The sequence below is a fragment of the Canis lupus genome, chromosome 2 (genome assembly GCF_003254725.2).
Source record: "Canis lupus dingo isolate Sandy chromosome 2, ASM325472v2, whole genome shotgun sequence".
Taxonomy (NCBI): Eukaryota; Metazoa; Chordata; class Mammalia; order Carnivora; family Canidae; genus Canis; species Canis lupus.
In genome coordinates, this window is record NC_064244.1 from 47,547,313 (window position 1) to 47,574,123 (window position 26,811).

The 26,811-nt window shown below is 45.7% G+C and overlaps 1 protein-coding gene and 2 long non-coding RNA genes across 6 annotated transcripts in view; 2 read left to right on the forward strand and 1 right to left on the reverse strand.

Annotated features, from left to right (window-relative positions):
- Nucleotides 1–1,561, forward strand: part of IPO11 (importin 11) — a 200,795-nt gene extending 199,234 nt beyond the window's left edge. Inside the window, exon 31 of one of the 2 annotated variants that reach the window (XR_003136545.3) lies at nt 142–281. Coding sequence is in view for 1 of the 2 variants with exons in the window: in XM_025446993.3 (XP_025302778.1) it covers nt 142–306 (165 nt within the window). In the remaining variant the exon portion in view is untranslated. Of the gene's footprint in view, nt 1–141 lie in introns of both variants that reach the window. The other variant, XM_025446993.3, reaches the window with a different exon arrangement.
- A 5,198-nt stretch (nt 1,562–6,759) lies between these two features.
- Nucleotides 6,760–17,755, reverse strand: LOC112660349 (uncharacterized). 2 transcript variants are annotated; one of them, XR_003136866.3, is made up of 5 exons: nt 17,583–17,755; nt 16,869–16,962; nt 15,675–16,096; nt 12,769–14,882; nt 6,760–11,994 (listed from the first exon to the last, which is right to left on the reverse strand). It is a non-coding gene; the product is annotated as an uncharacterized LOC112660349 (long non-coding RNA). The 2 variants fall into 2 exon arrangements; XR_003136865.3 differs by lacking the exons at nt 6,760–11,994; nt 12,769–14,882 and having other exon boundaries at nt 14,901–16,096; nt 17,583–17,740.
- A 399-nt stretch (nt 17,756–18,154) lies between these two features.
- Nucleotides 18,155–26,811, forward strand: part of LOC112660410 (uncharacterized) — a 35,637-nt gene continuing 26,980 nt past the window's right edge. Inside the window, exons 1-3 of one of the 2 annotated variants that reach the window (XR_003136895.3) lie at nt 18,155–19,195; nt 19,594–19,665; nt 19,982–20,099. This is a non-coding gene — a long non-coding RNA (uncharacterized LOC112660410). The remainder of the gene's footprint in view (nt 19,196–19,593; nt 19,666–19,981; nt 20,100–26,811) is intronic. The other variant, XR_007406693.1, reaches the window with a different exon arrangement.

Below are 26,811 nucleotides of genomic sequence, written 5' to 3' on the forward strand. Positions count from 1 at the left end.
GTTTCGTCTTGAGGATCTCTTGTAAGAAGGGAGGCGGGCGCAGTGGTGGTGCCGCAGAGGAGATGACACAGCCGTGTAGTCACATGGGAGAGGGACTTGTTCTGCCTCTTTGACCCAGTGTGGCTCCTCTCTGTCCCACAGCTGGCCCTGAAGGACCCGGTGCACACAGTGTCCCTGCAGCAGTTTATCTACGAGAAGCTTAAGGCACAGCAGGAGCTCCTAGGAGAGCAAGGCTTCCAGTCCCTCATGGAGACCGTGGACACAGAGATCGTCACCCAGCTGCAGGAGTTTTTGCAGGGCTTCTGAGAGCATGTGAGCTACGGCTGCCTCCCCTTCCCGAAACGAGCCGAGGAACCCAGCCTGCCACCTCTGTGTGAGAGCCTGCTGAGGCGATGAAGAAATCCCTTGTGTATTACAAAGAAGTGAAGACCATGCGTTTTTACTACAAAATCGAGTGAATAAATGTAAATCCCGCACAACTAAAATCACAAACCTATTCCTCAAAAGAATTTAATTTTATATTTCAGAGGGGCCCTGTGTTGACTAGATATAGATTTGATGACACTAGCTGCTTAGTTTTCTGTTAAGAGAAGAACTGTTTGATTACCTTTTAATCATGTGCTCTTAACACTTGAGAAGATGAAGGTTAATGTCTGCGATATCTTTCTGCAACCAGAATTAGTATTAATTTGGCTGCTTTATCCCTTTTTTAAGCTAATGAAACTGCAAGTTTGAAAGATGACAAAGCCATTCAGGTGATGGAATTCACGAAGTCTGTATTACCAGGCAAAAAATTTATGAATAGTGACATATATTACTGAGGTTATCTTGCAAGGGAGTTGATTTCATCCGACATAGAAAATGTGTTTTATCAAATGCTTTTATTTTCATTTTACTAATTTGATACAAACAATTAGTAAAGGGATTTTTTTTCTCGTTTTTATTTTCAATTATTACATTTAGTCTTTAAAAGCATATCGTAAGGCCTGCAGAAGGGAACCTGTGGTACTGCGGTATCAGGTGGGAGACCTCTGGTTGTGATTTGGTCCTGCTTCCTTTATGACTCTTGAGGCCAGGAGCCCTGTGAGCCCTGGGAAGACCCAGGCAGCCCGCAGACCCTCCTGTGCTGTGACGTGGCTATGCCAAGCCGTTCTGCACTTACCAATCTCAGGCTCCTCACTGTAGGGGGCATCAGGGCCGCAGTATTAGGGGTGCCCCTCGGAGGACCCAGCAGCAATCCCCAGGGTACCAACACTGATGTGACAAGTCTTCCTTCCTTATTCCTCCAACACGCAGTACCAAAAAAGGGGAAAAGGAGAACTTAAAGCCTTACTTTGTTTTACTCGCCATTTATTGTAAGGAACCTTTAAAGCATTTTTAAGGAAATACTCAAAAGCAAGGTTGGAAAATGTCTGATCTTTCTATAGAAAGTTGGGTACAGTATGTAACTGCAGGAAACCCACTGCCCCTTTGTAAGCTGTGGAACCCAAAATGTATGGAAATACTTGGTGTTTTCAGCAAGAGAAAGAAAATATGGTCCAAATTAAATTTTCCAAAGATACTCACCTTTGATTTGTCTGATTATTTTTCCTGCTTCACAAAAAATGAGTTTGTAAAAATTGACCCAAGGATTTTGAGACGTGTGCTTTCTCCCATATTCTGGGTGTGGGCTCTGTCCTAGTAGGTAGGTGGTGGTGTGTGTAGCAAATCCTAGCAATTATTCCTTTAGTTTCTCTTTTAAAGACTAGAAGCTGCTTCACTCTGTCATTTTTATTCAGTCCTCAAGATGGATCTAAGAAGAAGAAGGATTTCTTTCTGCTGACTTAATTATTTTCATTTAGGGCACTATTCCCAACATTACCAGAAATTCTCAAATGTGCTCCAGTTTTTCAGTGATAGTAAAATAACTCATCTTTCCAGTTCCCGACAGATTTCATTATAGCGTTATAGCAGATATTACTAAAATAGCTACCTTGCAGAAACAGTAAAAAAACTTATCTCAGGAAGAGTTTGGTTCATTTTTTTATACTGAAATGTTTAAAATAGGCTTTAAGTAGGAACATGAAACAATATTCCTTAAGTAAGGAACATTAAGTAGATGTTTATCATAGCTCAGAAAGAAATCATGTATCTTGACATCTTAAGTACTCAAGTAGACATAAAATACAAGTTCTGGTTTATAGAATTATTTTCATTAATGCAGCCTTATAGCCAACATATTAAGTTTTGGACAAATGATTAATTCCTCCAGGCCTCTGGTTGAACTTTGTCTCCTGGTAGGAGGTAATGATTATTTCTGTTCCATAAATACAGTGTTTCTATTTATCTTATGTTCCAGAGACTTCTCCCATTCCCCTAACAGAGGACCATGTGGCCAGCGATAACATTTTAAAGTTTTTATTGTAAAGTGGCTCCTTGTTTGTCTCCTGCCAGTCATTTTAGAGAAACCATATCATTACCTATTAAACACAAACGTTTATTGTTTGTTTCCTTTGGAAAATCTTCACCATAGATCTTTATTTTACCTATTCCTCTATTTGATGAGTATTTAAGTTCCGGGTTTGTACTATGTCTAAATTCTGGATTAGAATGGGGTACTTATATCTTATGAAATTTTATAATTCAGTGGGAACACGTATTGGCCAACATGTTACATTAAAAAATAGTGGTTCTGATGGAAACATGTTCTGGAGCAGGAGGAGTGCAGGGGAAGGAGATGATACAGAGAATGAGGCTGGCACTTGTAGAATCTGATATGTATTTAAAAATTACCCTGGAACAGCATAGTTTGGTGAAGCTGTGTAGAAGTCAGTGGCACTATGCTGGAACATGGATGCTCTGATTTCAGACTCAGAGCTGCTTGAAATTACTCTGACATACATAAGATAAGTGAGATTTTAGAAATGTTAGAGCTTGACAGCCTCATAGCTAATCCCTCCTTCCATTAATTAAAATATAAGGCTCACTTGTTAGGGGTAGTGGTCTTCTGCTCTACTTCTACAAACCTCATAAATCCCACATGAATAGAAATATTTTTAAAGATTTTATTTATTCATGAGACACACAGAGAGAGGCAGAGACACAGGCAGAGGGAGAAGCAGGCTCCATGCAGGGAGCCCGATGTAGGACTCCATCCCAGGACTCCAGGATCATGCCCTGGGCTGAAGGCAGACTCTAACTGCCAAGCCACCCAGGTGTCCCACAAATAGAAATTTAAAAGTTGTTGGAGAAGTGATAAAAGGAAGACGAGGTACATGTTATGAAAGAAAAAAACACTTTCTTCCTTCAACTTATAAAAAACATTTTAATCTACACAAGCATTGAGAGAATAGTATAGTGACCAACAGCCCTTTATCTGGATTCACCAAATTGTTTAACACCTATTCTCTATACTTCTGTAGACACACATACAAACAAGTATATACACACACACTTTTGCTGAATCATATGAAAATTAAGTTCTAGACATTGCAGCCCCACACACTCCAGAATATCACTAAAAATGGTGTTTCTCTATGTATCCACCAATATGTTAGAAGGTTCATGCAATAATACATACATTCATATTCTAATTCTGATTCCCTCAAAGATGTCTTTTAATGCTGCACATTAGTTTTATGGTCCAGAAGCCATTGAATGTTTATTCATTGCATTTGGCTGTTAAATGTTTAAATCTAGAATAGTCCTTTTTTTCCTGTCATTGGGTTTTTTGAAGAACCCTGAACAGTCAGCTAGTAGAATGTCATTTGGGGTCCAAAGTTTTAATTGTTGCCTCTTAATTCGATCAGGTTAACATTTGGCAATGAGACTCCATGGATAGTGTGGCATACCTGCGCTGGCATCACATCCAGAGGCCGTGTAATACCTGGTTGTCTCTCTGGTCCCGGTGTAATGGTTAAAGTGGTGACAGCCAGGCATCTCCATTATAAGGATGAGTTTTCAAAGAGAACCTCAGAGTCCCAGAAATTTCCAGTGGTAGTTTCTTTTGTTCTGTTTTGTTTTTACCCTAGAATTCTTAACCATTACTAGCTTGCCTTTTTATTCGCAAAAAGTGAATTTTATTATTTTTTTTTTTTTAGTGAATTTTATTTTAACCCAGAAAGGTTTTTGTGGCTGAGCTGTGGAAAAGGTATATTGAGTCTGGTGTGGGCTTCATCAACTTTTTTAAGTTCTGAAAATCCATTAGTGCTATGGCACACCTCTTAGCCTCTTTTTTTTTTCTTTCTCCTTTCCGTCCCCCACTCCCTCATGTTTTTGAGAGGTGTGTAGATCTTAATACCAGTAGGTCTAAACTCACACCACTGAAAATGAAGAAACAAAGGGAGGCACTGTCTTCCTTTTTCTCATTGGGTTTGTAAGCTGTTGGCTAAGAGGCAAGAATACCTTTTATTCTTTTTATGTATTTATTTTTACTTTAAAATGCTTTATCATGTTTGGGCTGGACTTAAAAACAGAAACATGTCAGACTTTAGAGAGTTTTCATTTAGTGTGGTTTAGGATGAGAAGCAGTAGTACATCGTCGGCTGGCAAGGCGGGGAGAGAAAAGAAAATTGTTTGCTGAAATGTGAAGCTTTGATCTTGGTACCTCCATAGGACCATGACATAGAGACAGCAGTTTAAAATACCTTTCTCTCCTCAAGAAGAAATGCATTTTGTCCCAGTCACATCCAAATTACACAGAACCGGATGTCCTGTGAAGTGGTGTACACACCAAGCCATCTAGCCGTGGAAACTCAAACTTTTCCCACAGCTCCTGCTGTTGCCTGAGTAGAGCTTTAGAGCCCTTGTGTGAAAACCCTAATACCCTGAAAAGGCTGTAGCTTTTATTCTGAATTTCTCCATGTTTAGTTCTGGGCAGCTACATTCCTGGCCTGAGGGACTTCTTAGGGTCTGAAGTTTTATTTGGCTAAGACTCAAAACAGAGGCATCGACCACATTTTCTCTTGAATTCTTTCTTACTCTAACACACAGAATCTCCAATTACATAAAGGTCTTAACAAGCAAGAGTTGCTCCTTGTTCCAGCTAATGGCTGCATCCAACTCATTTGGGCCATTGGAATTTATTTAGTCAAGTGTGCTTTGAAGAACTGTCTAATCCAGGGAGGAATATATCGATGTCTGGTCATCCGGCCCTTTCTTCCTTCAAAATGAAGTATTGATTTTCATGCCACTTTAATTTCCCAATAGGGCAAAAATGGAATGGAAGTAACTGCTGGAACAGGTAGAGGAGTCCAGTGAGGCTTAGCACATTTATATCCGTCTGGTCCTGGGCACATGGTTTGAATTTTGGAAATTGGCCTTGTGAATAGAAGTCTGCCAGTTGGGGATTTTTATTGCCAGGGGTTAGAGCTGGGATGGCTGGAGGTGAGACTGTGAATAGATCTTCAAGTGTGCAGATGTTCAACATTTCTCAGTAGCTTTAACCTGAAGCAAGATCAGTGTCTCATTTCAGAAGGGGCAGGTCATTTCCCCAGTGCTCTCTAGGCTAGCCCCAGAGGCTCCCCCCGCCCCGCCTTTCTTTCTTTCTTTCTTTCTTTCTTTCTTTCTTTCTTTCTTTCTTTCTTTCTTTCTTTCTTTCTTTCTTTCTTTTCTTTCTTTTTTTTTTAACTGATCTCTGCAATTTTATCAGTAATCTAGAAAAGCAAAACTTTTTGATCAACAGGGAAATTGTGGCTCATAACCGTGTACACCGACCTCACGGATGTATTGGCAGCCAGCCAGGGAAGGAAAGTCTATTGACAGATCTGGAGCTAATCACAAACTAAGCAAGAGCTCTATTTAGGAAATGAAGGCAGCTTGGTTTATTTCTCTTTTGGATTGAAAGGCACATATCTTGGCCTGTGTCTAGCAGTGAAATCAATAGCTGAAATGGCCTTTTCCTTCCAGCCTAGTGTGTTCTTTACTCATGGCACAGTGCACTGAGAAATGGGGAAGCAGGTGAGCAATATTTTAAGTTCCCTATTTGTGCTCACTTCAGCAGCACATAAACTAAGTACCCTGTCTGATAATTCTAGTAATTCTAACATCTCTGTATTATACTTGCTAGATAAGCCTGCTAAAGGCAACTCAATATGGAAATAAGAAAGCCCAAGCTTACTGAAGTAATAGATTAGGGAATTATTTTATTCTATTATTATTTTTAAAATAAATTTTGATTTATTATTATTTATTTATTTTTAAAGATTTTATTTATTCATGAGAGACACACACAGAGAGAGAGAGAGAGAGAGAGAGAGAGAGAGAGGGAGAGGGGCAGAGGCAGAGGGAGAAGCAGATTCCATGCAGGGAGCTGGACGTGGGACTCGATCCCAGGTCTCCAGAATCAGGCCCCAGGCTGAAGGTGGCGCTAAACCGCTGAGCCACCAGGGCTGCCCTATTTTTTTTTTTTTAAGATTTTTATTTATTTATTCATGAGAGACACACAGAGAGAGGCAGAGACACAGACAGAGGGAGAAGCAGGCTCCATGCAGGGAGCCCGACATGGGACTCGATCCCCGGTCTCCAGGATCCTAGGAGAAGGCAGCACTAAACTGCTGAGCCACCCGGGCTACCCAAGAATTCTTTTAAATTTTTTTTTTTTAATTTTTATTTATTTATGATAGTCACAGAGAGAGAGAGAGAGGCAGAGACACAGGCAGAGGGAGAAGCAGACTCCATGCACCGGGAGCCTGACGTGGGATTCGATCCCGGGTCTCCAGGATCGCGCCCTGGGCCAAAGGCAGGCGCTAAACCACTGCGCCACCCAGGGATCCCCCCAAGAATTCTTTTAACAGGCTGTTTATACCTTACAAAAACTCCTCCTTGCAGATATCACTCCTTGTAAATAGATTTAAAGAAAAGTTGACTATTTACTTATTTTGGGGGGTGGGGCATAGAATTTAGAGCAGGAAGGGAATCAGAAAAGACTGTCTTAGTCTTCCTATGTCACACATGAAGAAATGACCCAGAAGGTGACACATACAGCATTGGATTCCTGGTGCCTCCTCAAATGTATTATAGTTTCAATTATACTTTTTTTTTTAAATTAGTGGTTGCCTATGTTTACACTGTACATATTTAAATTAATCTAAGTCTACCTTCAAATAAATTATTCTTTCTGTGTAGTATGTGTAGTGTAGATAACTTAGAGTATTCCCAGTGCCTCCTCCCATATCTCACTTATCCATATGCTATCTTCACTAATATATTGTTACCTTATAGAACAATTAAGAATTTTAAAAACTCAATTTACCTTCATTTGTTTCTGCTTCAACCCCCATCCTCTCTTCATGTAGGTACAATTTCTGACCTACATAATTTTCCTTTTTTTTTTTTTTTTTTTTTTTTTTTTTTTGCAGGCTAAGTGCTCAGGTGATAAATTCAGTTTTTGCTTTTCTGGGAAATATCCTTCAATTCTGAGGGGTATCTTGCTGCATATAGAATTCTAAGTTAGTGGGTTTTTTTCTTCCAGGGCTTTATATATTTCACTTCATTCATCCATGGTTTCTGAAGAGAAGTCCACTGTTACTCTCTTTTATTAATTTTTTAAAAAATTGTTTATAATTTAAATTCAATTAATTAACATATATTATTAGTTTCAGAGGTAGAGGTCAGTGATTCATCAGTCTTATATAACACCCAGTGCTCAGTACTTCATGTGCCCTCCATAATGCCCATCACCCAGTTACCCTATCTCCCCACCCGCCTCCTCTCCAGCAACCCTTAGTTTGCTTCCTATGATTAAAAAAGTCTCTTATGGTTTGTTTCCCTCTGATGGCTTCCCATTCAGTTATCCCTCTCCTCTATGATCCTCTGTTTTGTTTCTTAAATTCCACATGTGAGTGACATCATATGATAACTGCCTTTCTCTGATGGACTTATTTTGCTTAGCATAATACCCTCTAATTCCGTCTATGTCATTGCAAATGGCAAGATTACATTTTTTTGATGGCTGAGTAATATTCCATCACATGTATATACTTCTTTATCCACTCATCTGTCCATGGTCATCTGGGGTCTTCCCTTAGTTCCGCTATTGTGGACATCGCTGCTATAAACATTGGGGTTCAGGTGCCCCTTCAGATCACTACATTTATATCTTTGGGGTACATACTCAGTAGTGCAGTTGCTGGGTGGCAGGGTAGCTCTATTTTAACTTTTTGAAGAACTTCCATACTATTTTCCAGAATGGCTGCACCAGCTCGCATTTCTGCCAACATTGTACAAGAGTTCCCCTTTCTCCACATCCTCACCAACGTGTGTCATTTCCTGAGTTTTTAATTTAGCCATCCTGACTGGCATGAGGGGGTATCTCATTGTGATTTTGATTTGTATTTCCCTGATGCTGAGTGATGTTGAGCGTTTTTTCATGTGTCTGTTGGCCATTTGTATGTCTTCTTTGGCAAAATGTCTGTTCATGTCTTTTGCCCATTTTTGATTGGGTTTTTTTGCGTGTTGAATTTAATAAGTTCTTTATAGATTTTGGATACTAGCCCTTTATCTGGTAAGACATTTGTGAGTATCTTCTCCCATTCTGTCAGTTGTCTTTTGGTTTTGTTGACTGCTGCCTTTTCTGGGCAAAAGCTTTTTATCTTTTTAAAAAAATATTTTATTTATTTATAACAGGCTACAAGCAGGGGAAGTGGGAGTGGCAGGCAGAGGGAGAGAGGGAGAAGCAGACTCTCCCAATGTGGGGCTCGATCCCAGGACCCTGGGATCATGACCTGAGCCAAAGGCAGACACTTAACTGACTGAGCCACTCAGGTGCTCCAAAAGCTTTTTTTCTTGATAAAGTCCTAAAAGTTCATTTTTGCCTGTTTCTATTGCTTTTGGAGACACATCCAGTAAGAAGTTGCTATGGCCTAGGTCACAGAGGTTTCTGTGGGGTTTTGATGGATTCCTTCCTCACATTTAGATCTTTCATCCATTTTGAGTCTATTTTTGTGTATGGTGTAGTTTCATTCTTCTGCATGTGGCGGTCCAATTTTTCCAACACCATTTGTTGAAGAGACTGTCTTTTTTACTTTGGATATTCTTTCCAGCTTTGTCAAAAATTAGTTGACCACAGAGTTGAATGAGGGTCCATTTCTGGGTTCTCCATTCTGTTCCATTGAGCTCTGTCTCTGTTTTGTGCCAGTGCCATACTGTCTTGATGATCACAGCTTTGTGACAGAGCTTGAAACCCTTTGTTATCCTTATTCCTCTCTCTGTCTTTGATTTCATTCAAGATATTTCTTTTTTTTTTGTTTTTGTTTTTGTTTTTTTGCAGGTTGAACATGATATGCCTGGTGTCTCTTTTGTTTTATATTTGTTCAATGTTTTTCGTTTCTAGCATTTATTTTGATTCTCTCTTAGAATTTCCTTTGGTCTACTTATATTACCTATTTGGTTTTTTGTCTAGTTTTTCCTTTAGGCCCCTTGACATATTAATGATTGTCATTTCATGTTCCGTATCTGATAATTCTGTGTCATATGAGTCTCATTTTGATACTTAAGATCTTCTCTAATTTCTTGTTTGATCACAGAATTTGATCTGAGTTTTGTTTGCTTTTTAATATGTCTTGTAATTTTTTTGTTGTTGTTGAAAGCTGGATATACTATACCGGGTAATAGGAACTGAAACAAATAATGTTCAGTATGAGCATATGTTGATCTAGTTAAGATTTAGGCTGTGATTAATGTTTGGTGTAGCTATTGGTGTCAGAGGTCTCAAGTTCTGGGATTCTTACTTTGTTTCCCTTCTTTGGGCTTCCCTAAGTACTCCTCCATACTGAAAGCCTGCTTCTTACAGCTCTTTCCACAATCCACCATTACACCAGAGCCCTATTGGTGTAGTTCTAAAGTGTGTGTGGAAAGAGAGTATTCTTTGATTTTAGGATTAAACCTCAAGCCTCTCAGTGAGCTTGAGTTTCTGGCCTATGACACTTCTCATGTGTTTCTTCTTGGATAGATTTTCCATCCCTCCAAGATGAGACAAGAAAGGGCTGGAGTGAGAGGAAAGCCATTCTCTCACAACTTGAGGACAAAGCATCCGTGAAGTGTTTCCCCTGGGGGAAAACTGTGTTTTCTCTGTGCCTGTGTTGTGAAGGCTCTAGGTGAGTTTCACAAGCATTACCGCCCCCTCCACTTGCCAGAGCCATGAGGAAATCTTTCTCTGATCTTTACCATAAAAAGGTGGTGGACTTCCTGGAGGTATTGCCCGCCAAAGCAAGAGGACTTCTAGACTGTGGCCCCCAGTAGTGATCCTGCCAGTCTCTGGCTCCAGCACTACTTATGCAGACAGTTGGTCCTGTGCTCAGTCTCTGATGAGTCCAGAAAAAGTCACCGATTTTCAGTTTGTCTAGTGTTTTACTGTAAGGACCAGAATGACAACTTATAGGTCTTTTATGTGGTGGAGCTGGAGCAGTTGGTCGGTCTAGTGTTTTCTCCGTACGGTCTTCTGTTATATAAATAACCTAAAGGATGAACATTAGGACCAGCAGAATTTCTCAAAAGAGTAGCAATTTGGTCCCTGAAATAATTCAGAAATAGCAGTTGAAGAACCGAGGATACACCAGAGAAGCCTTTTGAGCAAATGACACACTCAGTTGCTTTTTAATAACATTTTTCCTCATTATAAAAGCCATGTGCGTTCCTGGTAAACAGTTGAAAATATAATGAATTATATGGAAGGAAATATAAATTGTCCATGATCTTCCTAGAGATAATTGACATTTTTGCTGTATTTTCTTTTATTTTTCTTCACTATGTATAGATAGAAATACTTGCCCCCTAAACTGGGATCATTCTAGTGTCCTTTTGCTAGTCTATTGCTCTTTTAATTATGAAGTATTCTATTTAAACATTTTCTCATCATTTAAATATTTTAAAATATGTATTTAGTGTCTGCATAAAAAATTTGCTCTAAGGTTGTTCTCTGAACATGGTTCTGTGGTGAACATCCTTGTTCAAAAACTCTTGTGTACATGTCTTAAAATTGCTAGGAACAGAATTACTAGGTGAAGAACTATTGATGTATGCCGATTGCTTTTGGATGGAAAAGGTTTTCTTACCTGCATTTAGCACCAGGGAGATGCTATCTCTGATCCCGCCTCTGGCAGTGTTAGCCCAGAATAGTTTATGACATTTGAGTGTGACATTATGAGAACTAGAGTACATAAGAAAGAAGATGAGCTTTATAATCAGATAGCTTGGGTGAGTCTCTGATTATCTCCAACTTAAGTAATTTTCCTGAGCTTCTTAATTTTTCTCATTTGAAAAATGGGAATAATTGCTTCCTTTCCAGGTGGTGGTGAAAATTAAATGTTCGTTCAACTTTCATTGAACAAATTATTGAGTGCCTGCATATGACATATGCTGGGTGTTAAGGATACAATGATAGAAGTGCCTAAGACTATTTTTGTTTTGAATTTCCATCTACTGGGAAAGACACCTATCAAGCCTGCAAATAAATGTAAAACTGGAGCTGTGGCCTTGAGCTCCAAGAGCATCTGAAAGGCAGGTCTGACCTCAGGAATTATAGAAGGCTAGGACTCTGTGGAGGTGATGATGGCAGGGAGATGAGAAGAATGAGAAGGTGACAGTGCACGGAGTGTAGGATGATGGACAGTGAGTGTTCTTGTAGGAAAAGCAACGTAGGTGATAGTGGCTTGAATTAAAGTGGTATTGAAATAAATTTCTAGGCCCAAGATGGAGCCCCTTCGAACCAGGGAGCTATGCTTCCTGCCTTCCACCCCATTTTGCAGTTCTCTGGACTTGGGAATGGAGACTGCCCACTTCTTGAACTTTCATGCTTTGTGTTAAATAAAGTTTGTCACTTCACTTGTCTTCTTTAATAATTTTTAACAGTGGTAATATTCAAAATACAAGTGAGTAATCAGAGACATATTTAGGAGGAGATATAACTTGGAATCGATGAACACAGAGTGAGACGAGGCTCTGTGGTGTGTGACTCTCGCCAGTGATACTCAACAGCTCAGCTGCAGCCACAGAGGTGGGTTTGGACAGATGCTGTTGCTGAAAGTCAGAAGATGCACAGATTTAGGGCCACATGATGGGCCATGGATTTTAAGATGTGTAAAAAGGAAGTGCACGTAGGGGGAAGCCAAGGAGGGGTGAAGAGGACTAGAGATCCCAGTGCGGTTACAACTAGTGGCAGGAGAGGTTGAGAAGCAGCTTGGAAGGGATGGCAGGTGCAGGTGGAGAGAGACATGCTGAGGGTACTGCTCCCGACGGAGGTGCACTTCCAGGGATGACAAGGCTCCCGCAGGGGTACTGGGGGAGAGAGCTCTTGATTATATTAATTATTCCTCTCCACCTATCCTCTGCAGGAGGTCACAACTCCAAGGAAAATGTTTTTTGTTTTCATTTTCATTTTACAAAAGGGAGGAGAAATAGCCTGGAAAAATATGTCTGTCCAGCCCCTGGCACAGTGCTTGCGGTGTAGGCGGTGCTCTACAAGGAAGTGGGTCCTGGCTGACCACCGCCACCCCTGCCGCCCTGTCTCCTGGGCCCAGGCTCTGTAAAGATCTTGTAGGGCTTAGAGATGCCTGTTCATTTCAGGAGGAAGTCCTACAAGACCTGTCCATTTTGTAACGGATAGTGTTCTGGCAAGATTTCTCTAGGGGCTTTAGGTAACATCCTATAATCCAAATCATCCTCTGGAACCCCATCTCTAGGGTTTACACACACACACACACATATATATATATATATATATATATATATATATATATATATACACACATATATATATAGGGATTAAGCAAATATATATGTATATTCGCCCACCTTTTCTGAAATCCATCCATCCTATAAAGTGAAAAGAAGAAGTTGTAACATCCTGAGAGATTCTATTTATCAGTTTACGAGGGCTGTCGTGGCCAAGCCCCCAAAGCCAGGTGACTTCAAACAGGAATTATGGTCCCACCGTTCTGGAGGCTGGGGATTCAGAGTTGAGATGTTGGCAGGTAGGAATCCTTCCTTGCCTCGTCTGCCACTGGTGTTCTCGGCACCGCTCAGTGTCCCTTGGGTTGTGGATGCGTCCCTCTAATCTCTGCCTCTGTTGCCACGTGGGCACCCGCTGTGCCTGTTTCCTCTTACCAGGAAACCAGTCATCCTACAGATGACATCTTTGATGACCCCAATTTCAAATAAGGCCATATTTTCAGGTTCTGGGGGTTAGAGCTTCAGTTCTATTTTTTTTAATTTTTTTGGGGGGGCAGGGGTGCCATCTGCAGCAGATGGGCTTGAAAGAACCACATTATATTTTTCTCTGTTCAGGGGCGCCTGGCTGGTTCAGTCGGTTGCGCATCTGAGTCTTGGTTTTGGCTCAGGTTATGATCTCAGGGTCGTGAGATTGAGCCCTGAGCTGGGCTCTGTGTTCAGTGTGGAGTCTGCTGGCGATTCTCTTCCTCTGCCCCTCCCCACCCCCTTCTCAAATAAATACATAAATAACTAAGTTCTGAATGCACTCACCAAGTGTGGAATGAACTTTGGCTGGCTGTAAGGGCTAGCTCTGTCGCCAGGAGCGCCTGGCTGCTGTGGCGGTAGGGAGTCTTGATGAGTGATCACAGCCCCCCACCCCAGGAGTCATCAAGCTCTCTGCAGAAGAGTTCAACGTTCAAAACTCATTTACTAAATCTGCTTCAAAATGCTTGCTTGGAAGTATGAGTAATTCATTGCCAGATCGTAAAGATATCCCTTGGTTTCCATCTTGTTTCTTTTAGTTGGGTTAAATAACGAGTGGGAACTGCAGTTAGACATTTGTGCTTTCTCCCAAGGCATCGCCGTTGTGCGGAAGGACTGGGTTTCATGGAGTCTAAGGAGAATGCGACATGAATTGTGATAAACAAAATCCGCCTCAGCCTTGTTTTAGTTCAATCTAAAATGATAATGGAATTCAGGCTGCCTATAGCCGCAGCTGACCTAGACTCCATCCTTGATTTGGGCTCCAGGAGACTCAACCACAATCCTCAGTCTGGCTGCTGTTTTGAGTTGTGTCCTGGGAGGAGCATGCACTCTGGAATCGGAAGTGGATTTGATTCCAGGTTCCAGACCTTAGTTTTCCTACCTCGGTAGGTAGAATGATGGCCCCCAAAGATGTCTGCGCCTCAATCCCTAGAAACTGTGAACATGTTAATTTACATAGTAAAAGAGATTTTGCAGATTTGATGAAGGTACAGACCTTGAGATATTGGGTGAGCCGTGCATTATTCAGATGGGCCCAGTCTAATTCCATGAGTCCTTAAAAGCAGAGGTGCTTTCCCTGGCTATGGTTGGAGAGGTAATAAAGGCAAAGGGTCAGAGATGTTGGTTTTGAAGGTGGAGAAAAGGACCCTGCACCAAGGAATGTCGGCAGCCTCTGGAAGCTGCTAAGGAACGAAAACAGATTCCATCCCAGAGCCCCTCAAGAGGGAATAGATGTATCATGGAGTCCCCTAGAGCCAAGGCCTTGATTTTAGGACTTCTGACTTCTAGAACCCTAAGATAAAAAGGAGTCATGTTTAAGCCACAAAGTTTATGATCTTCTGTAAAGCAGCAGCGGGAAACCAGGACACCCACCACCTGACTCTGTGACTCTCTGAGGCTTGGTTTTCTCATCTATAAACAATAATATGATATTGCTCATCTCGTGCAGTTGATGTGTGGCTTTGTCGAGATGATGTATCATCACATGCACTGTTTTCACTTCATGACTTCGTTTTGAGTCCAGTCCTGAGGGCTCTGACGATTCTCTCTCTTGTAGCTCATCTCCAGTTTGGGCCCAGCTGCCATCAGGTGACCGGCTGCCTTGTGTGTGGTGGTCTGTGCCCGCTGCTCACTGTGATGCGTGGCCCAGCAGCAGTGGCTTCATCTGGGAGCTTGTTAACATTACTGAATCTCAAGCCTCACAGAGTCAGAATCTGTATTTTTTAAAAGATTTTATTTCAGAGAGAGAAAGAGCGAGAACATGCAAACATGAACGGGGTGGGGGTGGGGAGGCAGAGAGAGAAGCAGATTCCCTCCTGAGCAGAGACCCTGATGCAGGACTCAATCCCAGGACCCCAGGGCCATGACCTGAGCTGAAGGCAGACACTTAACTGACTGAGCCACCCAGGTGACCCAGAATCTGTATTTTTCTAACAAGATTCCTAGGTGATTCATATACACGTTCAAGTTTGAGGGACACCAGGCTGGTGGTTCTCAAACATCCTAGGTGCTAACAGAACAGATGCATGGGCCCAGAATTTATGGGGGTGAGACTTCATCATCTGTATTTTTAAATACGTTTCCAGTTCTTTCTAATGCACAGAGAGTCATCACTACTGGAATGACTCCTTGGAAATGCACGGTAATCTGTGAGACTCAAATCAGAGCTGTAACATTTTCAATTAATACCTTTTTTCTCTGAGGCAAACAACCATGCTATGTAAGTATTACTAAGCACTACGTTTTAGAAAGATCTGTAAAGGAGGAAACATCAAAGAACAGTGGAGACACTTTCTCCCGGTGCCGACTCCTCTTCTGGCCCCATCATGTGCACCTAACTAGACACCTTCCGTAAGACTCCTCCAGCTTTGCTTCAATCAGAAGCAGTGCTTCTAGATAACTCTGTGACTGTGGAAGCTAGGCATTCAAAGCTCTTGGCTACTTTGTCTTTAGCAAGAGAGGCCTAAACACTTCTTACTCTTGTCTCAGAAGGCAAGCAAGAGTACCTGCAGAGCTGTCTCCATCCTCGGGGTCCCTCACCCCTTCCTTCGTAGACAGAAGCAGGAGGAGGAGGCTCGGCGGCTCCGGGAGGGCAGCCTGGCCACGCTTCCGGGAGTCTATGCCCCAGAGCTCAGAGTTGCTTCCCAAGAGCCAACACCAGCATGGCTTCCCTCGGACACCTCCAGGGTGGAGGATCCAGAGAGAGTACCAGAATCAGACCCTTATCCAGGAGCGCCAAGTCCTGAGAGCTGGACGACGGCTGTCGACTAGAGCCAGAGTCTAGAACGAGGAGCTGAGTGCAGACCAGGACAGGAGGGAGGCGGGTGAGGAAGGCAGTGACGAAGGCCCTGTGGAGTCGCCAGGTACAGCTTTGGAGAGTCTGAGTTTCCACCATGAAAAGCAGACTGAGCCGGGACCTAGGCCCAAACTGGGGGGCATCCAGAGAGAACTCACTGCGGGAGCCAGAGAGGGCTTGGCAACCCCCGGCTCCCCACATGAGCTACTGACCACCACTCCTTCCAGGACTTCATGGCCCTGGCAGTGGTCTTCGGGATCCCCCAGCTGCAGCTCCCTGACCCACAGCCCACAACTATGCCCGGGCAGGCATCTTTGGTAGTGTCTGGTCCTGCAGGCCCCTGCGGGCCATTCTGGGGTTTCCACCTCAGTGAACTGGAACCCTGTGACGGCCTTTTTATTATCAGAAACTACCATTTCCTATTGTTCTTAGGGGAAAAAATTGCAAGACTTCCTCCTACAGTTCTTTCAGTCCTGAAATATATATGTGACCCCTATTCTTTCGTTAAGGTTGCTGTTTCCCCTCAATGAACTCCCTAAAATGACATTTAAGGAGCCCCATGTGGTTTCTTCGAGAACAGAGGATCTGGTTTTACCACAGAGCCGGCAGGTGCTGGACCGTTGACAGAGTTCTCTTCCCAGCCCGTGGCCTGCTGTGGCCACAGCCCCTGCGGCTGAGCGCTCGGGGCAGCTCTCCTCCTCCTCCCTTTCCTCCCCCCTGTCCCTCCCTTCCACTGCCCCTCCCCTGTCTTCTCAGATTGCGCACGTCACCTCTTGCACAACTTGCAGTGATTCCAACCCAGGGGCGCACCTGACCCTGGTGGGAGAGGCGGGGGTGAGGGTGAGGGTGGGGGGGGGGTAGCCTTGGGCCAACACGTCAGGGCCGTCGTCACCCTAGAACCCACCTTCAGAGACGGTGCTTTGTGGGAGCGCAAGTGTCTGGTCCTCTCTCAAGTTGTGCTTCTCGCTGTACAATAATGTGCTGACTTTCTCTTTTTGCTGAAAAAAAAAAAAAAATCATATAAAAGTCAGGCTCTCTAAAGTTCCCGAGTCACTCACTAGGCGGTCCCATCGCTCCGAGAACACCTTTCTTCGCTCCGGACCCATGATTACAGCCCGGCAGATAACACCAACGAAAATGATTATGAGGGCGGTGCCTCTTCAACTGGATTCTCCCAAGATCCTAGGAGTGGAGTTTCCTCCATTTTCTAGAACTCGGGCTTACAAAGGCCACGTCATCCGCTCTGGGTCTCAGGGCTGACGACCAGGCGGCCGCGCATCTGGCCGAGCTCTTCAGCCGTCCCCCTGCAGACCGTCCCACCCTCGCCCCGTGGCCCTCCTCCGCCGTCCCGCGGCCTTCCTCCCTCCACCATGAGGCCTTCCTCCTCCGTCACGGGGCCTTCCTCCCTCCATCGCGAGGCCTTCCTCCTCCGTCACGGGGCCTTCCTCCCTCCACCATGAGGCCTTCCTCCTCCGTCACGGGGCCTTCCTCCCTCCATCGCGAGGCCTTCCTCCTCCGTCACGGAGCCTTCCTCCCTCCATCGCGAGGCCTTCCTCCCCCAGTCACGGGGCCCTCCCCCAAGTGCGCGGCCGGTACGGGGCGCCCTCCCCACACGCACGCGCAGTCGCTCTGGCTCGAAGGCCGAGCGCGATGACGGGGCGTGTGGAGGCCGCTAAGACCCTCCGGGGCCCTCCCCTGGCTGCTCCCGGCCGAGGGGAGGCGCTTCGCGGGGGCCCGAGCCGTCCTTCTGGGCGCGGCCCCTCCCCTCGGGTGCGGCCCAGCGCCTCCCTGCGGCCTCGGGACGCCGGGGAGCGGGGAGGGGGAGGAGGGAGGGGGAGGGGCCCCCGCCCCGCGGCCCCGCCCCGCGGCTCCCTGGGCCCGCACGGAGTCCTGCTCGGGAGCCTGCAGCCCCGCGGCCGCCCGGTCGGCGTCACGTGGGCAGGTGACCTGCCCGGGCTGCGGGAGGCGGAGGCCCCCCCGACGCACGAGCCCCTGGCGGGCAGTGGCCTTCCTTCTGAAGCCAGGAAGGTCTGGTCTGTGCCCGCCAAAAAGCAGACCGAGAGATTAAAAAATAATAATAAAAAATTAAAAAATTTAAAAAAAAAAAAGAGAGAAAGAAAGAAAACCCCCGCCAAGCCAGACTCCAGCAAGGCCGGACGAGTGGGGCCGCGCCCTCCTTGACGGTGGAATCCTCGCGTGCGCGCTCCGGGTTGGCTTCCCTGCTGCGCTGTGACCCCGTCTGCCGAGGCGCCGCACAGGAGCCGAGCTCGAGGTCGCGCTGCCGGCCAGGCTGAGCCCTGGAGCCGGGCTGCCCGCCCCGGCGTCCGCGCGGAGCAGGGAACCCGAGGTCCGCAGGCAGCCGACCCGCAGGGGAAACCATTAGGGAAACCAGGCAGGACGGCATCAGGAACGGCTGGAACCAGGCCCCAACGCCCCTTCCCCGGCGTCCTGCGGGGGCCACGACGCCGTAGAGATGCCTTCCCCGTGGCCCCACTTGAGACCGAGGAGAAGTGTGCCCCCCGCTCTTCATGACCCTTCGGGTCTCTGAGATCAGACACCCCCACCCCCACCCCCCAGAGGACCCGGTGGGGCGCAAGAGAAGATGAAACCACGGGGCAGTTCAGAGAAGCTGCTGGAACTTGTGGCCGGGCCGCAGGTCCCCTTGTGCTGCGGCCTCTGCTGGAAGAAGTGGGGCTCCCCGGACAGCAGAGGCCGAGGGCCTGCGGGGGACAGGCTTTCCCACCGCCCACCAAGGGCAGGGCCGGGTGAAGTGTCCCGGGAGGCTCCAGTCATTCTGGAGGCATGGCCTTCTGCGGGAGGCTGGGCGAGGCCAGGGCAAGCTTGAACCCACTGGTCGTGGAAGTGACGCTCAGCTTCCGTCAGCAGCCACTGCTGCCCAGCAAGGACCTTCTGGGGATGTCAGGGAGACCCGCGGAGGCAGGTGGTGACTAGAGTCTGACCACAGGGAGCTCTCAACTGGACGGTCGGCCAGAGCAGAAGCACCTGAAATTTGAGTATCTACCCACGAGGGGGACAACATCTTCAAAGAGTCGTAACTTAAAAAAACAAAACAAAGCAAAACAAAAAAACCATTGGGGTTTGAGTTTACTGGATTGGGACAAATTTCATTTCCCCACTGCCGTGTGGGAGCAGGACTCCCTTTCTGAGGAAGGACCGTACAGCTCTACGGCAAGAACGAGTTTCATGTGGGTCCATGGAAGGTCTGAGAAGGTCAGTTTATATGCACCACCCATGCACTCGCACGTTTGTCTTCACAGCCCCGGGATGGAGGGCCGTGTGAGGGGAGGGAAGAGGAGCGGGAGTAGCTTCCTTCTGGAAGTTTGAGGCAGGATTCTGCTGGGGACTGCTGCTATGGGACATTTTCACAAGGGGAGACCATCAAAACACACGCACAAAGTGTGGCTAAGGAGGAGGATTAAGCTGTGAACAAGGATTGAAGGGGCTGATGCTGGGGACTGGTGTTTTAGAAAGGTTGGTCACGGACAGCTGGTGACAGCTGGTGACATTTAAGGAGATATCTGCTTCAAATCATATTTGAAAAGGGTAATGAAACGGGGGTGAATTTTTTTTTGTTTGCATTATGGACTGAATGCTTGTGTTCTCCCCAGATCTGTGTGTTGAAGTCCCTCCCGCCCCCTGTGCCACCAGGTGATGATCTTTGGAAGTGGAGCCTTTGAGAGGTAACTAGGTTTAGACGAGGTTCAAGGTGGGGGCCCCCCATGATGGAATAGGTGCTCTTAGAAGAAAAGAGACACCAGAGCTCTTTCTTGTTCATTTTTGTGAGGACACAAGAAGGCAGTTGTCTACAGGCCAGGGTGAGGGCTCTCACGGGGGTCAAATCTTCTGGCATCTTGACCCGGGACTTCCCGGCCTTCAGGCTGTGACATCTGTTCCTCAAGCCACCTCGTCAGGGGTGCTTTGTTATAACAGGCCACGCTCACTAATATAGTTTGATTTTCGTCTTGCTGAGTTAATGTCCACTCTTACTCATTTCAGAACTTCTGGAGATGAGCTTGAGAAGTCCCCCCTACAGGACTGGAATGGCAGCTCTCTAACTTCGGGAAGGCACGCAGTAGCAGTAGTGTGAACCAGAGAGGCAGTCATAGGAGGAAAGGTGAGTCTAGGATGTTCTCCTACCCTTAGTTGGCATACAGGTGCGGCTCAGGGGACCAACCCAGTGATAGTTCCAAACCAAACTTAGGAAATTACTAATATCTACGCCAGGACGACGGACACGAACCACGGCTGTCAGGGCTAATGGAATGTTGGGTATCTTATTTTAGTCCCTGGGTCAGTGATCAATGAGGGAGATCCAGCCCTGGCTCTTCCCTCACGAGTGCTCCTGGGGCACAGTTATCCCTGTTTCCTGCTTGGGCAGCTGGCTGGTGGTAGGACCTGTGTTTAGGGGCAGACCCGGTCTTTCCTTCTTTGGCCTCATCCCGAGATGCCACGTAATAGAGCAGTGATTTGGAGGGTAGTTATCTTGCCAATGTTCCTTGTAGGCCTCCTTCTCTGAGGGGAGTCACAGTTGAGGGTGGAAGAGGTTTGGGCAGGATCCTGACACTCCTCGACCCCGTGCTCTTGCTTCATCTTGATCCCAATCGGAGCAGCCGAGTGTAGCAGTTCACAATGAAAGTTCGGGCACCCAACTGCTTGGGTTGGAAGTACGGCTGTCACCTTCTAGTCATGCGACACTGGGCAAGTTACTGAACCTCCCTGTGCCTCTGTTGCCTAAATGTATTTTAGAACAATATCTTTCTTCTTAGGATGCAGGAGGGTTAAATGAGGTAACTGTGGACAGGACGCAGGCAGTGCCTGACATATATGAGCTCCATGAATGTTGGGTCTTACTGTCGTGATTACCAAAATTATGTTTTAACAGCCAAATCTCCAACAGATCACTGTCCTACTTTGTAGATAAGGAATCTGAGTTCGAGCGTGGGGTATTGTGGCCAGAGGACATGGAAATGTTTGAGCAGGTCATGGAGTAGGGGCCAGGGAGATGGGTAAACAGGGAGAAGTAGGGGAAGCCAGGTGGGAAGGAGCCCGTCTGTGGAGTCAGGAGGACACTTGATGTGGTCTGGGGACAGCAGAGAGACCAGTGCCACTGGAGATGGTGGACTGAGCTGGAGGACAGGACAGTGGGCAAGACGGGCTCCTACGGTGAAGATTATGGGACAGAAAGTATATAGAGGGCTTCCTACAGCTGGCTCTCCCTCCTGGCTGCCTGAGGCCTCTCTGCGGCCAAAAATGGGTGGATATTTTCCTAGTACGTCTGGGTGAAGTGTGGCCTGGGTCTTAGGGAGTCTATACCAGCTCTCCCTCCACTAAGGCACAGCCTTTGAGTTCAGGGTCTTGCATGCCAGGCAGGTACAGGGAAGAGAGTATGCCTCCCAGTCTGGGGGCCACCCAGAGATAAGGAGAGAAGTTTATTGGAGCCTCTGCTTCTATTTCTCCACTGGTTGTGACTCTCTCAATGATGAGGATGGAACCCAATTCAACCCGGCTTCAAAAAATGGGAGTTTATTGGCTAGTGTGATTGACCTTGTTGGGAGATCCTGGCTTCAGGTACAGTTTGACCTAAGGGCTCAGACAGTGTTGTAGGAATCCACTTTCTCGCCACTTCTTGGCTCTGTTTTCCGTAGTGTTGGCTTCTAGTACTGTCCCAAGTATGTGTTATTTTATTCATGGAGATTCCAGTAGGAAAAAGCACATTCCCTTTTCCCTGCTGCCCGACAGAGGTCTTGTTGTATCTTACTTGTTCTTGTTGGGCCGCAGACCCAACCCTGAACCAATCCCCATGGCCAGTGTAGGTGGCATTCTGATGGCCAGACAAGTTTGTGTCACAAGCCTCTGTGCAGAGCTGGGACTAGAATCATGGGGATAAGGCTTCCAAATGGGAGGAAACTGCCAGAAGGGCAAAAACATCAAAACCCAAATATAATAAAAGTAGCATCTTTGCAGAGAGCCATCAGAGGGATTGGTGAGAGTGAGATCTGTGTGTCTGGAACACAGACCCAAGTGGCTTCTAACCTTAGTTACGTGGAAAACAGTGTCAACAGCAATTTTTTTTCTTACTTGCTCTAGAATTCCCCAGGCTTTGCCAAACGGGCCCTGGGCACAGTGCTGTTCTGCTTATTTTTAAGCCTGACCGCTTGTGGCCGTCTACCTTAAAACACAGTATTCCGGCTTCATTTTTCCAATTGAAAGTATGCGATGTTTGCTTTCTTTCCTTGTTCCATTAATCTCGAAGTCTCCAGTGTTTCCCTCCTGTTCTACTGCTGCCTGGCCAGAAAGCTGTTCACCAATGACCCGGCGCTGTCTTCTCTACATATCTGAGGTTGACCAATGCTTTGGGATGTAGCTTATGGTAGCTCCTCACTGGGCCCCCCTGGACCTGAAAGACTGAACTGGTAGGCAAACTTCTGTGATCCATGACTTACCTCTGTGAGGAAGGGGATGCACGCCCCCCCTAAATCCTGAATTTAATTCTTAAATCTTCTTGCAGAGGCTTTGGGGCATTTCTCAGGAGAGCTCAAGCTGCCAGCATGTAATATTGTGAGTTAATTGTGTGATGAAGGTTATAATGACATAGAAGTTGGAGGCTAGGCCAATGGAGAGCTTTTGCAGCCTGGCCTGGGTGCCTGGACTTGGTCCTAGTCCTGTGGGGAGACAGTGACTTTTATTTATTTTTTTTTAAGATTTTATTTTTAAGTAATCTCTACACCCAACATGGGGCTTGAATTTACAACCCGAGTTCAGGAATCAGGTGCTCCACCAGCTGACTATTTTTGAGTGGGGGACACACACCCTCCTCCTCATGACCACCATGCATTGAGCACATTCTACCTGTCAAGCCTGAACATAGGCCTTCTTGACATAAGTGGTTCTCCACTTATAGCTGCTTTAATTCTTCAAGGGGAGACTCTCCTTTTCAAATGGTGCTTAGTCACCTGAAATCACACCTCATCCTTGGCAGGAACCCCCCCAAACCCAAAGGACGTGCAGAAAGTCAACCATCCACCCAGCTCCATGCACAGGCGACAGGGAGGGCTGGCGTGGTGCCCGTCATTGCGTGGAGGAAGCCGTGAGGGGGGAGCTCGTCTCTCTCTGTTCGGCAGGGTAGCTGAGGTAGGCATCACACAAGGGTTGACATAACACTGAAGAAGAAATGATGCAAATCCCCCCTCAGATCCGTTTTTTTCCTCTTCCTTGCCTCTTGCTTTTTCAGGGTGGAGATAACTGTCCCCCTGCATTTGCGTTCCTTCCTCTTGGCTATCAATCTGTCTCTCTGTCCTGGATTCCTCTGTTTATTCCCTATCCCTTGTGCCAGATCCATAGTCACAGGCTCATGCCCCTTCCTCCCCACGACCCTTCCCATCACCAATTGGCTTCTCTGACTTTGTTCGGCTGCTCCCCCAGCCTGGCTGCTTGGTGCGTGTCCTCCTCCCTTACCTGTTTGCCTTTCAGTGCCCACTTGGTGGCCTTCGCCTGACACCTTCCCTTGTGTGTGTGTGTGTGTGTGTGTGTTTTTAATTTATTTATTCATGAGAGACACAGAGAGAGGCAGAGACACAGGCAGAGGGAGACACAGGCTCCCTGTGGGGAGTCCAGTGCGGGACTTGATCCCAGGACCCCGGGATCACGCACTGAGCCAAATGGCAGATGGTCAACCATTGAGCCACCCAGGTGTCCCCTCCCTGGTTTCTATCATTACATTTTATTTATTTATTTATTTATTTATTTATTTATTTATTTATTCCTTTTAAATTTCTATACTTTCATCTGTTTTGACTGCTTTGCTCCCCAGTGAAATCGGCCTTTCCCTGCTGCTTATCAAGAGCTGTCCAACTTTCCATTAAGCCTCTGGACCTGAGCTGCACACTTGGGTTTTCTCCTCTTATTTGTCTTTTGTGATGTCCGGGCTCAAACTCCGGCTCCAAACTGCACATTGACTGTGGGCTTCTGGCTACGTTACCTCTTCGCACCTCTGCGCCCTCCTGGGTTAAATGAGGATGGCCTTAGTACTTCCTATGGGATTCCTATGAAGATTCGATGAGCTATTTAGTGTATGGAACGTGTTTAGAACATTGTCTGGCACACAGGAGGCGTCTGATAAATGTTAGTCGTGTTGTGTTGGTGGTGCTGTTACGTGGTTCTGACATTTTGATTCACTGGTGTTCCTCAAGTACAGCAGACACGGGTGGCTCCCTGCTGGAGGGAGGAGGATGAGTTGGATGGGGCCAAGTGTAGGGCCAGTGTGTGTGTTCCCCAATGACTGAGGAGGAAAGTTATCTGTCCTTCCAAGAGGAGAAGACACCTTTCTTGCTTACAGAATAAGCACTTTAAAAAAGTAGCTTGGTTAAATACTGACTTGGTAGTATTATATTAACCAATTTCTTTGAAAACATAATGAAGCTAAAGCAAGCAATGCTCAGTAGGATTGGCACTCCATCTGCTTTGTTCTCTTTGGGTGCTCCGTCAAGGTTCCTAAATGCGGTTTGGATTTTCAGAACATCTGGAATCAGCCAACCACATTTTTGAAGCTGTTCAGTGGTGACATTATAATCTGTATTTCTTGCGTACTTAGCTGTGCTTGACTCCTGTGCTCCGGCCTCCAGAGGGGAGGCCAGCCACTGCTCTCTGTTCAGATGGTGTGCAACCTCAGAGGGACTTGCCAGTCCTTATGGGCACTGTGTGTGTGTGTGTGTGTGTGTGTGTGTATGCACTTTATTTTTGTGTCTGGTAATAAAGGTAATAATGCTTATTATTAAAACACTGGAAAATAAATTAAAGGGTAGAGAAGCAGCAACAAACCACTCATAATCCATTCAACTGGAAATAATCATTCTCAATGTTGTGACGTACATGTGTAAAAGATTTTATTGCTCTATTTCTTTTTTAAATATAAAAACAACATTAGGATCATGTTGTATGTACATTTGGAATATTGACTTTTTTGATGGCATCACATCCTATTTTTTCTGTCCTTGTGTATTTCTTATAAGTATAATATATGAAAATTGCCTTAATATTTGATGGATGAGTATTCTGTTAGGTCAGGCCAAGAGAGGACTGATTGTACAGGAAAGGTAGCAGGAGACGTCCCGATGAAGGACAAAGGGAGAGGGAGCCGGGACATCTGACACCTGGGAAAGGAGAGTGGAAGGAAGGTTCGGGTAGGAAGAGCAGCGTACTTCTGAGAAGGTCTTGCCCAGGCTGATGGGGAGTCAGTCCCTGGGCAGAGGTTGCCCATTTGGCCATTCGGGTCCAACACTAGACACTGGTGGCTCTGGCACCGTCACCATGTTTAGTCAGTGGTTATGGGCAGCAGGTAGGAAGCATGGCCTCCACATGAACACCCGTGTGGATCAAAAGGGGTGAGAGCAGGAGGAGGCTCCTGGTCAACTCTGCTCCCCCCACAGAGGACTGTGTTCAAGATCTGAATGACACAACTCCCTGGGCACCACGATGTACCATAGGTTCTTGAATTAACCCTTTATTGTTAAATATTTTGACTATTTTCGTTAAGCCTTTAACTGTCAATACTTTAAGTATTGCCATACTTTAGGTTCATATTATATGCCATAAATTACTGCATACAATATGTACTTTTTTACATACTCATTCTGTACAGGAATGAATATGTCAGGTCGTACATTTTTATTTGTACATGATTCAGTGAGATTTCCACGGATCAGAACACATGCAGATTTTTCTTTTAACGGCTGGTTTTAGAACCTACTTACCCAAATGAGCTAAGAAGCCACTCAAAATCATTTTGCTCAGATGCAGTTCCTACAGACAATACATAAAAGTACTTTAAAAATCACTTTGAGGAGCACCTCGGTGGCTCAGTCGGTTAAGCGCCTATCTCTTGATCTTGGCTCAGGTCATGATCTCAGGGTTGTGAGATTGAGCCCCACATCAGGCTCAGTGCTCAGCACAGAGTCTGCTTGGGATTTTCCCTCTCCCTCTCCTCCTCCCCACTACTCATGCTCTTTCTCTCTCTCTAACATAAATAAATAAAATCTTCTAAAAAATCACTTGGAGAAACAAAAATTGTGGCTGAATATCAAAAGTTTTAAAGTTAGAGGCAGACGTTCCAGGCCCAACAGGATAGTGCCAGATAAGAACAATGTGTAGGGACAAAAGGATGGAGATGTGTCATATAGATTAAGAGTGCCAAGTGGTTTCCTAATGAGGAGGCATTAAAACTAATATTAAATGTTATTCTTTGTGGTTAAACATAGGTTATAAACGGAATATGTAGCATGCTTAGTATAAAGGGAGAGTCCAGTCATTCTCAGCAAATGCTTTTTATTTCCTTATAAAGGAGTGAGTTGAAGAACCATTTGACACATTGTTTCACATAGTTATAGGGGTTGGGAGGACTTCAAATGATTTTCAGAGTCAAAACTCTAGGTTCAGTCTGGCAGTGTTGCATCAAGTATTTTAAAACGTTCTAAACTTGATCGTGAATTCGTGGCTATTCTAACTAATATCAGATAGATATGTAAGCATTTATAGCTAAAGATGTTTGCATAGTTAGGATAAGCTAGAAATCCAGTGCCAGATAAGCCAAAAAATGTAGAATGGCACATTCTCATTTATGAAATAGTTGAGAGTGGGATTCCAGTCTGGCAGGAGGCTGCCTTCCATGAAGTAATTCAGGGATCCAGCCTCCTTCCATCTCGTGGCTCCATTGTTCCCTAGGGCCTTGTCATTTTTTGCATCTAGTGGGTAGAAGGAGAAAGGCAAAGCATGAAGCACACATTAAGAGCCTTGGCCTAGGGGCACCTGGGTAGCTCAGTGGTGGAGCATCT